The 12424-nt window shown below is 38.8% G+C and overlaps 1 protein-coding gene across 2 annotated transcripts in view; it reads right to left on the bottom strand.

Moving 5' to 3' along the window:
• The window catches only part of col5a1 (procollagen, type V, alpha 1), a 115332-nt gene that overhangs the window by 32333 nt on the left and 70575 nt on the right, over positions 1-12424 (bottom strand). For both annotated transcript variants that reach the window (XM_041238600.1, XM_041238599.1), the window contains exons 13-23: positions 10894-10986; positions 10417-10473; positions 9418-9471; positions 9132-9185; positions 8259-8312; positions 6385-6438; positions 5339-5392; positions 4896-4940; positions 2514-2567; positions 2240-2284; positions 1134-1187 (exon numbers count right to left, since the gene is read on the bottom strand). In XM_041238600.1, the coding sequence (XP_041094534.1) occupies positions 1134-1187; positions 2240-2284; positions 2514-2567; positions 4896-4940; positions 5339-5392; positions 6385-6438; positions 8259-8312; positions 9132-9185; positions 9418-9471; positions 10417-10473; positions 10894-10986 (618 nt within the window). The remainder of the gene's footprint in view (positions 1-1133; positions 1188-2239; positions 2285-2513; positions 2568-4895; positions 4941-5338; positions 5393-6384; positions 6439-8258; positions 8313-9131; positions 9186-9417; positions 9472-10416; positions 10474-10893; positions 10987-12424) is intronic.

The following is a 12424-nucleotide window of genomic DNA, read 5'->3' as shown; positions in this document are numbered from 1 at the left end:
AGGGAAGTCATATTGTACAGCTAGTGCCAACATTCCAAAAAAAAGAACCTCTCATTTGAAGAATAACTGTTCAGTAAATCCTTTATTTGTATTGTTGGTTGTTTAGTCTGTTTATTTTCACATTAATAAGAAATAACAGGTATAGTGCTATGTGCAGCAAAAGCCATCTAAGGTGGCACTCAGCTTAAGTTCAAATTAAGAATACAAAGGGACTTGTTTGGAAGTTACGTTGTTCATTAGTTCAGATGTTTTTCACAGCCTTAGTTACGACCCCTTTAAGTTTTATAACTAATCGAACATTGCATTGCATGATCTAATGTACATAATAAGAAACAGATGCTTAACAACTAGGTGTATGACTGCAGTTCGGAACACCTCAAATGAGTCAAGGGACTCTCTGGGAGTCATTTGTCACATCTGGCTGCATGCACATTAGTTTTGCAAAGAGAGCTCAATCAATACCCTAATACTGTGGGTTTGTTTTAAGTCCCATGGATTGTAAATGTGACTTCAGGAAAGACTTTCATGACACAGCATCACGATTTATAGGGACATACTGGAATGGGTAACTATACGACAGGGATGAACTATTGATCATTCATCAGCATTAAAAAAATCTATTAACAAACTGATGGTAATAATGAATCTGTTACTACTCCACACGGGAATAACTGAAAGGATTATCGTTTGTTTGGTTAATCAGGGAAGAGGTCCTGTTTTCTGGCAGGTTTCCTGACCTAAAAGCTATAACTTTAAGTCAATGAAAAGACTGAAAATGCTTTTTATGTACTGTAACACTATCATCTGGCAGTGATCTAGGTGTTTTTTTTTTTTTTCTGCTCATTGAGTTACAATGGGATTTAACACAGGAAATTATCTATGTCTTAGTCAATTCTAGTAATTCCAGGCAATCAATGAAATATTGGCATTATTATTATTATTATTATTATTATTATTATTATTATTATTAAAAGTGCAATGTTACTGTGCAAATGTACTGGTGTAAACTGTTATAAGGTAAACTCACCCATTTAATTGCAAGCCATTGACATACAAAATGTGATGTTTATAGCTCTGTTTAATACAGATGGAGGTTTAACCCCCAGCATGAATTGTTTATCTGAAATATTTACCTGAGCTCCAGGGTTGCCCTGCTGTCCTGGGGGGCCTGGCTCTCCTTGAGGACCCTGGAAAGGCAATTCCAATCTCATTTAATTATACCCCTGTGAAGCGTGAACTCCGTGTGACCACCATGCAGCCGCGTTACAAAGGAGCCGGGGCTAGATTCGCTTTCATTCCATTACTGAACCAGCACAAAGACTGCACTACTGACAACATTGACTAACGCACAGTTAAAATTGGATGCTGGGAAATGAGATCCGTGATGGGATTGGTTTCTTTTACAACATGCAATCTAGTTTTTAATCTTGTCTTATGTATACCAGAGTGTAACAATTAACCTGTCCTCTGCAACCCTCAGTGTGGGATTTCTAACACCCATTGGTTGCAGGGGGGGGGGCAGGTAAATGGTTACACTCTGCTATACTAGATGTACTGTACTTGACGTGAGACAAGACTCTGGGAGCTCTATTGAGAACACAGGGATGCTTAGCATTTCTGAGTTTGATACAAATTGAATCTGAACAGGAATAACAACAATAGCTATGATAACACATACCCATACCACGTTGCTCTTTGGAAGTGTAGTTCATAGCAACCTTTATATCTAATTGGTTCCCAACTGACGTTATAATATAAATAAATCCACAGCGCTTAAATGAGATACTATTATGTAGCTGTTTACAATGAGCAGAATACCCCGGGGCTACTGCTAGACTCAAGCACTCCGCCACACAGTTTCACAGTCCACAGGCATCGCTCTAAGCCCTTTCAATTCCAAGTTACCTGTGCTGTTGACTATTTCATTAGAATAGTGTATTGGCTGGCAGGGACAATCTGTAATTGTTCAGCTGTGAAGTAATTGTTGGATTGTGAACAGCGCATGCATTAAGCACCCGCTGTGACTGTTACAAACAACTACCTCTAACTAACTGCCAATCAGTTAGGAAACTCAGGCTTGAGAATGGCTGACTGTTGAAGTAAACTCTCTCCTAACAGAACTAATGAGAGGCAAACTGGACAGGAGTGCTAAGCTACATTAGCAACATCATCACTGCCCTTCCCCTTTATAGTATGATTATATTGGAACTAAAGAGAAAACTGTTTTTTTTTTACTTACAAAATTTCCTTTTGGACCAGGCTGACCATCCATACCTGCAACACCCTGGAGAAAAAAAAAATCCTTTTCAACAGCTTTAAAGAAATGGTAAACACATTGCAAAACACTTTCTGTGGGCTTACATATTTGATATACTGTATTTTTGAAAGCTTAATTTTCATAACAGCCTTTTAAAAAAAAAAATGTTCCCCTTTACAAGGACAAGGAACAATGAGGGTTGCTGATGTGTCAATGTTGTTGCTCAAAGATTTATTTAATTTCAAACAATACTCACTGGGGAGCCGACAGGTCCGGGGGGCCCCTTTGGCCCTAGCAAACCACGAGGACCCTGCAAAAAAAACAACAATGAATCTGGTACCCGAACACAAGCAGGGAGCTGATCATCACTACAGCATCTTCAAAGCAAGGCTGTTAAAAATCAAGCTCTGGTATTAAAGGATTCTTTAGGAATAGAAATTGCAAACATCTGTTACATCTTCTTATATTACAGCCCTGGCAGGTCTTCAGGCACATACCGCAGCATGTACAGGATCTTTCTGGGAATTGAAGGAAGACTTTGCTGCTCCATCTGCTGGGCAGGTGGTTAAACTGCAATGCTTTCAGTCGAGGCTGGTCATGAGCCCTCCATTTGGAGCCTGTGTACAGATCTAGCTCCACTGGGAAATGGCAGTATGCAAGTTCGTCTCTGCCAGCATGCAGGTGTGTGCTGAGAAACAGTGTCATGCACCACGTTGTGCAGATCCCTTTTAGCCTGTGTTCTCTTTTGAGCTTTCATTTAAAATCCTTCCAATGTTACTGCACGATACAGTATGTAAGTCCTTTCCTAAAACAGTCACATACAAATCAGAACAAGGTGTATAATAGATTACAAGTCACATCCCAACGTAGAAGCCAGTGGCAATTACATTAATGATGAGTGTCTCGAATGGCATATTTCAAAAGCTTCACAGTGTAATACCAATGGAGTGATTAAATATTATGTCAACTGTTTGAATGAGCCGGGTTAATTAGCTACTGGTTGTTATATTTTAAACTCATTTTCCATGATTCATATAGCTTTGTATGAGTTTATCTAGTTCTATTAAAGCAGAGTGGTTCTACTTGCACTTCTGTGTGACTGGCCGTGGTGCTGCAATCAATGTGAGTGGAGCCACTTGCAACATGATTTGAGTCAGCAAGCTCATAGGAATGAAGAATCAATGCAAACGACAGCCAGCCATTGAAGGCAACAGGGAGGATGGCACTGTGGAGTCAGAACCTTTGTGGGCACACGTATAGATATCAAAGAGACTTGAGACATACGACAGGGGTGGCCAAACAACGCACAGCAACAGAACAGAAATTAGACAATGCGCCCTTCAGATTTCAGAAGAGGACAAGACATGTGGGTCTTTTTCAAATCACAGCACAAAAATATGCTGTTATTTCAGAAGAAGAAAAAGGGGCAGGGTAACTATTTAAAATTCTATATTTTTAAATCCTGCCATCGAAAAGCCAAACATGTCATACACGCACACACTCTTAGATCAGGTCCCTCACAGGCTGGCAGAGTTATAAGGAAACAAAGCAAGATGTTTTCTCTTTATTAGATTTTAAGACCCACTGAGCCTTCAGTGTTCTTTTAAAGCTGAGCCTCACATGTGTGCAGCAGACACAGTGCATCCAAGGTGAAAACGGGGAGAAAAAAAACTATGGAAGGGAGCCAGGACATGTTTCAGAACACAGTACACAGTACTATCAAATAGAGGACAGCACTTTCTGAACAACACAGCTATTTTTAGATGGATGACTGGTAACTCTTAAAATAGAATAGAAATGGAATTGTGCTAGACTTTTTTAAGGTTTAGAGCTCCCTGATGCATTTTTTGTTCTATTAGAGTTTGACAGGATTTTGTTTAAGGGCTATCTGCAATCCAATCTCAGATCTGTTAGGAGTCCCTGTTATATTAGGTAAAAGTATGGCAAATTTCAGTAAAGTGTGCAAAACATACCATTATGAAAACATAAATATAAACTCCCATACATAATCATTGGTTCTATTGTATTAATCTATAAGATATAATAAATATAACCATGGTTTAAATCATACAAATACAGCCCTCTTTGGAATACTATTAAAACCTCAAACCTCAAAGACTCACATGCACTGTTATATTATCTAAGTATTTGGACCACTGCTAGTAAATACATGTACTTATTGGATCTCCTTACAGCACCATAGATTTTACATACAGTGCCAATACCCTGGAACTCTTTCTGAGATACAGAAATATTTTCTGTCATGCTGTGCAAATCAAAAAGAACAACCGCCTGCACAGAGTGGCAGAATTCTATGCCAGGCACCTCATACCATACTGGGCACCTCGGAGCGCATTTCCTGGACAGTGTGGAGTCTAGAAATGGACTGCCTTATGCCATGCATGGCCGGTTACTGCAGTACAGCATATGCCATTCTCCCAGAAGGCAGGAACTCAAGGTGGGAGCAGGCAACAATCATTTGCAGCTTAGTCATCTCAACCGCTCCTCCTACTAGAGTGACTTTCACAAGGCAACTTACGTACAGACACAGCGCTTCATAGAAAATACCTTTCCATAGTTATGTACTAATGTATCGGTAGAACAATTTGTTTAAAATATTAAAACTAATAGCACTTACAGGTTCACCTGGTAATCCTCTCAGTCCAATCTCTCCATCGTCTCCCTAAAAAAAAAAAAAAAATAGGAAAATGCCTGTAATGGAGCTGTTACTAGGCATTTTGAATTTTGTGGCCCCATAGTTTCAAAGCGGGGCATTTTTACTATGGTTTGGAACTGTGTATTGATTCTTAAATGTTAAAATCTATGTTAACTATTCTCGTTGTAGTTATGAAATGTTTATTCTGACATGGAAAGCAACTCTAAATGAATCGGAACTTCCTGCTAAGTTGTCTCATTTTACACAACACGATCACCACTGTTCTGTAACAGATTCATTACAGTACACTTGCAGTACCATTTAAATATCCCTAGATGGAGCTTTTTCATAGTTTTGAACAGTAATGATGCACATTAAGAGCTGGGTTTACATTACATTAATGTTACGAATGAAAAAAAGCCTACCCTTTCACCATCCTCTCCTGGTGGACCTGGAGGACCAGCTGGACCAGAGTCTCCCTACAAAGACACACAGTGATCAATACATACAGGACCCATAGTCCTGCCAGCCAGGATGAAAAAACATTTCAATTATTTATTAAAAAAAAAAAAACTACCACAATATCAGTGACTGCATTGCAAACCAGGCCCATATGTCTGAAAACAATTTACTCTATTTTCCAATAATGCATTCTGTTAATAAGACACATCAAGGCCATTACTGCTATTATCACAATTTTTAATGAATTCTAGTCATTGCATGTGCTTATTACGTTACTATCTAACAGTGTTGTGAGGATAGCTCTAAGATTATTATTATTATTATTATTATTATTATTATTATTATTATTATTATTATTATTATTATTATATGGTAGCATTATAATTTTTTTTAGACATGGCAAACACTAAACAATGAAACAAATAGAAATACAGCTAAATCTGTGACATGAGTGCTTACTTATCAGGGATACATTCCTGTCTGAATTAAACAGGGTTTTTGTAAAAGGGATCTTTTGTTTTTTTAGTATTTGAAGAATTTCTCTTAAAGGAGATCCACGCTTATTCGATATACCTGCTGTGTCGAGTAATTGTGTCAATCTGTTCCATTCATGCTATTGTTAATTGCTGTATCCAACGAATGCCAACATAATAGCTTTGTATCCAGCTAAATCATCAGGAAACGCATCAGGTTTGAATTAAGGGCTGGCTGCTTTTGCAAAAATAAGTCATTGAAAACAAAGTTATACACTACCCAAATCATTGCATTTGTTAAATATGCTTCTTTTGTTTTTATTGGCGTTGGTACAGATATAACAAAGTAGTAAAAATGAAGAAATTCAATTTTACAACTGTTGGGTTCATGGAAACAAGAGATTTCTTAGTATCCAGTGTATGTATATATATATATATAGGTATTTCTTGCTCATGTCGCCAAAGTCGGTGGAATATTTCTGAAAAATGTTAAATAAAGAAATCAAGAAAAGGTGAATTATACAGATTAGGCTTACTCTGTGTCCCTTTTCACCAGGTAAACCAGCCAGCCCGTCAAATCCTCTATCACCCTGAAAGAAGAAGAACAACAACAATATTGAGGGGGGTGCAATACTTAAATATATAATGTGCCTATAAGGGTTAAACCTCCATATTGTATAGCTATGTCAAATTCAGCATGTGATGTGATATGTCTGATTTACTGTTTGGGCACCAAACAATCTGACAAAGATAACTGTTGTATATGTGTTTCCAATGACTCTAAACAAGTAGGAAACCATTAGGGGTGTTTAAAAAAAAGAAACGGAATATAAAGGTTACAATCACTAGGCATGTTTGCATAGATCTCTGCCACCCAATGGTTCCTGTAAACATGGTCCCTTTGAACTAAATGGGATTTTCACTGAACACGACCCCACCTGGTGGCCAAATGTTGCCCAAGTTCCTAAAAGCAAAATCTGAATATTCTGCACAAAACTGGAAATACTGTAATGTGCATGTGAGCTAAAATCAGCATTCTGTTTAAAATTCCTCTCAGCACATTAGCAGGTTATTAAACTGGTGCTAGCTTTGCAGTGGAGTGAAACTAAACGAATGCCCTGCTATTCAGATATTCAGTGAATGCACAACACCAATTTAAATGTAGAGCATACTGCAAAATATCAAGATACTCCAGATAGATGTATACTCTCTGCAGTATACTGTAATTCAATGAACTGAAAAGCCAAGATAACCCTTTCACCATTGCAAACAACACAACATAGGTTTCATTACAGTGAGCACAGCAGTGTAAACAATGTCAGAACATTTACAACCTGTACTTTCCTTATTAACAGAATCCTTATTGTGTAAGCATTATTATTAGTAGTAGTAGTAGTATTTATTTAGATTAAGTTAAAAAGGTTAACACTAAGTTTCGAAGATCTGTAGCCAAGCCACACAGCTTTGAAGATTTTAGGCTTTTAGTTATGACTTCACAATTTTTAAACAAGCCTTTTTAAATCTATTTCCATGCACATAAAACACAGCCCTAAGCCCCATTAGGTATCACTTGTCTAGTTGTCTTTTTTAATCGTATTTTCACTGGAATGGATTTTCTAATCTGCTGACAGCTGAAGATAAAGGGTGTCTAGACAACGTTTTGATTCTGAACCAAAAAGGTATTGTGGAGTTTTATTTACAATTAGAAAATAAGTAAGCGTGATGCAACGATCCTGGTTTTGACAGGTATTAAATGAAGCCTCAGAGGCGTAAACTAATCTATCCAGTACATTAAACTATGTCCATGGGGAATCATGTGCTTGCTTTGGATAGGTGGTTATGAATATAAGACATTGCAAAGCATTGGGATGTGGACTCTCAGCCAAGCCTGTAGGAATTGTATATATTAGTCTGGCCATTTCATATCCTTCCTTTTATGATTATGGTATCTCATCATAGATTTGTCTGATGGGACATATTTCAATTTAATACCATTTAAAATCAGTCTATCATATTTCAGATGTGGTGGGCATTGCTGCAATTATATGTACCTTTATTCTGCAGAGGGAAAATACTTCCTTAAAAAAGCTTTACTGGCCCTTTGTTATCTACAGTGGCTTCTGCAGATTTGGTCCCTGGCAGGTTAACCTGGATTGCAAACAGTTTTAAGCTTCCAGTCTTCCAGCCATTGTCTGGGTTCTGACCAATTTCTAAAAACAGATAACTGGCACTGATGATAAACACTGTGGGGGTTACTACAAAAGGTCCTCAAGTACAAAGCTGGCTGTATCTGAGTGGGCTGCAGCCAACATTTGCCACCTGAGGGGCAACTGAAGCAAAGTGAATAACTGCTACCACGAGGGATAAGGAGAGAAACACAGACTCCAAATGTTGAAAGCTTGAAAAATACCTTTGTCCCTGTTTGACCAGGCATTCCTCTAGCCCCATCAGAACCAGCTCGACCCTGCAAGAAGACATCAAAGAGCACAAGTTAGTGTGGATAACAAGAAGCTCTCTAATGATTAGGAGACACATACAAACTAGCTTTTAGTAGGCAGCTAAGTCACACAACGCTGAGCATTTTTTACAGAGACAAACAATATCTCATAGCAGATGGCATTCGTGTAATGAAATGTTTTGTTTCTGTAAAACAGGGCACCAATCAAGTGCATCATGTTAGGCACACACAACTCCAGTATGGGATGTATTATTATTATTATTATTATTATTATTTCCATAGGCTATTTGCTTTCATTTGTTGATGTTGGGGTATTTTGCATTGCAGCACATTTTGTTTCCAATTCAGTTATTTGTGTTGCTTCTTATTGCTCTGGCACACTCGTCTCCAGGGTCTGTTATGTAAACTGCATTACTGCCTCTATTTTCTCCAAGAAACGCAATGGATCAGTTACATTTTCTGTGGCTTCAATGAAGCAAAACAAACTGATGAAATTCAAAACTCTTTTTAAACAAAAAACAGTGCCAGTAAAATACACACTCTCAAATTTCGATTAGAATGTGACAGAAATGTTTACTACAAACACTGCAATTGGAAGGGAAAAGCCAAATAAAATACTACAGTAATGCACACTTAATTGTTTGCTGTTTTTCCCACACATGGGTGCTGTATATTTGTATATACAATGTATCCATCACTGTGTTTGACTATAAATAGTGTGCTGATATATATAACACATGGGGTATGGTGTGCAGGTGGTGGAAGCAGTTTGACTACAAACTGCAACTACAAAACAGATCTCAATAAAAATCAAACTTCATTTACCCTGCGTCCTGGTTTCCCTGATGGTCCTGGAGGGCCCATAGGGCCTCGGGGTCCCTAGATTTAAAACAAAAAGAAAAGTTTAATAAAGAGAATGGTATTGATGTAAACATGTTTTCTTTTTTCCCCACTGGCACTTTGATCAATGTAAAAATCCCATAATCGGTAATATATGTGCAGCGCATATGACAACAGATGAAATACTGCAGCATTCAACAATACTCTGATTCAAAGCGGCTTGCGCTCTATTCTTTCAGTGGTATGGGATTAAACCAGCTGCATCACTCACCTGTGGGCCATTATCTCCTGGATCGCCTTTTACTCCTGAAACACCTGGTTGACCCTGGGAACACAAAACTAAAGTTGATACAATACTAAAAGTGACAGACACAATACACAATACCTACCAAATGATCTCCAGTGGCAATGTAATGACAATGCACAGTGTTTTTTTTTTTGGTCTTTTTTCCAATAAGGGGCAATGGTAGCAAAAGGGCAGCTACAATGGTATGAATACCACTGCTGGCAATGTTGTGGATTGCTACTGGGTCTGCTAGAGTACCATTATTGTAAATGCACTGGGATTAGAATTAGAATTTTGCGCAACTATTTTACCCCCAATTTGGAATGTCCAATGATTCAGCAATTCCCCACACAGCAATCCCACGACCAAGCCAGCTTCCACTTTCACACCCAGGAACTTGAGAGCGGATGTCAGCCAGGAGAAAGGCCAGCCCAGCAAGTGTCCACTCTGAGCTCACTGGGCACCTGGCCAGCATGGTCCGCTGCAGCGTGATGTGGGGAAACAATCCCCACTGCTTTTGCCTCTCTAACCAACGGGAGCGTCAGAGCCAATGCGACACTCTCTTTGGAATCCCCAGAGAAGACCACCGACTCCGAACAGCCAGGATGTGAACCTGCGCTGTATGACTCACCCTGCACACCATACCACTGTGCTTTTACCAGGTGAGCCACTCTGGGACCCCCTGGGAATATAATGATTTTAATCTTTTCTGTAAGGGTAGACTCTAGTCTGCTGGCATCCCTATTCAGGTAGTGCATTATACTTTATATACTATGTATGTCCAATAACATCTAATCAAGCACCCACAGGACCTCTGCATTACTTATTACATGGATAGCAAAGTGTTGTAGCTGGCAGTAGTATGCAAGCACAACTGGGAATTTAACAGAGCACTTGTGCTTGATTATGTTCAGTTTAAGTACATGGTTCACTGTGTAAACACACAGCTAAAATGTCAACAATGAAATCAAACCTGTTACTTACCAGAGGTCCAGGCCTTCCTGTTAGACCCATTGGACCTGTTGGGCCTCTCATTGCCAGCTATGAAATTAAGGAGAATGTTGTTAGAATTTGAAAGCACACTGAGCAGTATTACAATATGGAGAACCCAAGTAATATGATCATAAACCACCGATTAATCTATACTAAGGAAGATCCCACACCGATAAACCAATACAAAAGGGGCTCAACGCCCTGCTGGTGACCAGCTAAGTTTGGGGATTGGAAGAAATATTTCCTGGCCTCTTATCAGACAGCCTGCAGTTTTATAAAATTCTGGACCAGCACGGACCAGAAAACCACCAGCTCTCACCAGCAGACATTCCACCAGCGCAGGTCATTGCTGGAATCATACTACTCCTGTACGGAGGGTGGTTCCAACACTATCATCCATTGAGAAGAACTCCTGTTTTAAAACAATCTGAAAGGCATAATGGCTGTGGAAAGCCTCACTGTACTTACCCTCGCCTGTTGCATTATGGCTTGCATTTGGGCTTCCTGTGCTGAAACAACGGGTCCCTTCTGTCCTCCATCTCCTCCTGCACTGAATCGGAACTGCAGGAATGAAGGGCAGAGTTTAATACCACAGTGCAAGGAAAAGACCACAAGTTAAGCAGTTCCTCGTGCACTTTGTGTTGCTTTTACTTTTAATCAGAAGCCTGATCATGCATATTGATCTATAGTCTGTGTTCAGGTTTGTAGATCCACAGGAGGTGGGTTGCCTATTGTTATAACAATCCAAGATTCCTCTATCGTCCCTCTATTGGTAGCATATGTATGGAAACAGAGTCACTAGCGTAGCTGCCAAAAAATTAAATTTGGCAACTGGTCCGTAGCTCTACTTGCGTAATGTAATTCGCGTTTGTTAAAATAATTTGCCCTAATTAAACCTGTCTAATTAAAACTGCAGATTTATAGGATGGCAGTAAGCACTATCATCGCCTGCCAATGCATTCTTTGCTGTCAGCAGTGGGTGTCGGTTCTAAAGTTGTGTGATATATTGGGGTTTATTATTTTAAAACTTTAAAACGTTTAAAAACAGTATTAAATGTATTAATATTAATATTAAATGTATGCAAGGTAAAATATAAACATAACTATGCTTACTAACTGAAATCGACTTTTTAAAATGAAAAATGATATGGTGGTTTAAACGGTTAACAGCCCCTTAACACAAAAGGATAATGTAGATTTACAGTGATGGGTCTATACATCCATTTCTCATCAGCCAAGCCAAACCACTGCGACACCCCCTCCAAGTCAGTGTGACCCAGGTCTGAAATTCAAGTGCATTGTGTGCATAAATCACTAGGAATAAAGCACTGTGAATCTGACAGAGGTGGAACATAAGAGCTCTGAACCACGGCTTCAAGTGTGCTGAAACAGGCTGGACTGAAACAAACCCATAGCCAGGCCCCAAAATATGTGAAGATAGCATTATTCTAGATATAGCTAAGGCCAAAATAATTTTAGGAAAGAGACATCATTTAAAAATGACATTAACATAATTTAGATATTTTATTTAACATCATGTAATCAAAGAAACAACAAAATGATATCGCAGAAGTCTACCAGAAGCCATAGTATTAGTACAGTATTCCATGTTATTATTTTTTTGTACTGTATATGGAAAACTACAAAACGGTATGCCATTCAATATGTCAATGCAACATTATTCAGCAGGTATCGTTCGACTTTATGAAGCAAAATTAGTTCATTCTGTAGTGATGCTAAACTTTTGGCGTAATTCTGTAGTGATGCTAAACTTTTAGTGTACCTTTCAAATTGACATCTAGCTCAATTTCCATGTAACCCAGGCTAGACACAGCAAGGGATAGGCCTGACTACTGCATCTGCAATCGCACGCTTTCCAGCACTCTCTTCAGTAAGTAAACAAAGGAAAATATACTTGTTGACGGCATTCCAAGGGTTAAACTAAGCTCACAGCAGAACGAGGTTTAGACATTAACAGTTTTCATCATCAAAACACCCC

This window comes from Polyodon spathula, chromosome 49, assembly GCF_017654505.1.
Source record: "Polyodon spathula isolate WHYD16114869_AA chromosome 49, ASM1765450v1, whole genome shotgun sequence".
Lineage (NCBI taxonomy): Eukaryota > Metazoa > Chordata > Actinopteri > Acipenseriformes > Polyodontidae > Polyodon > Polyodon spathula.
This window is presented reverse-complemented; position numbering and strand designations above follow the sequence as displayed.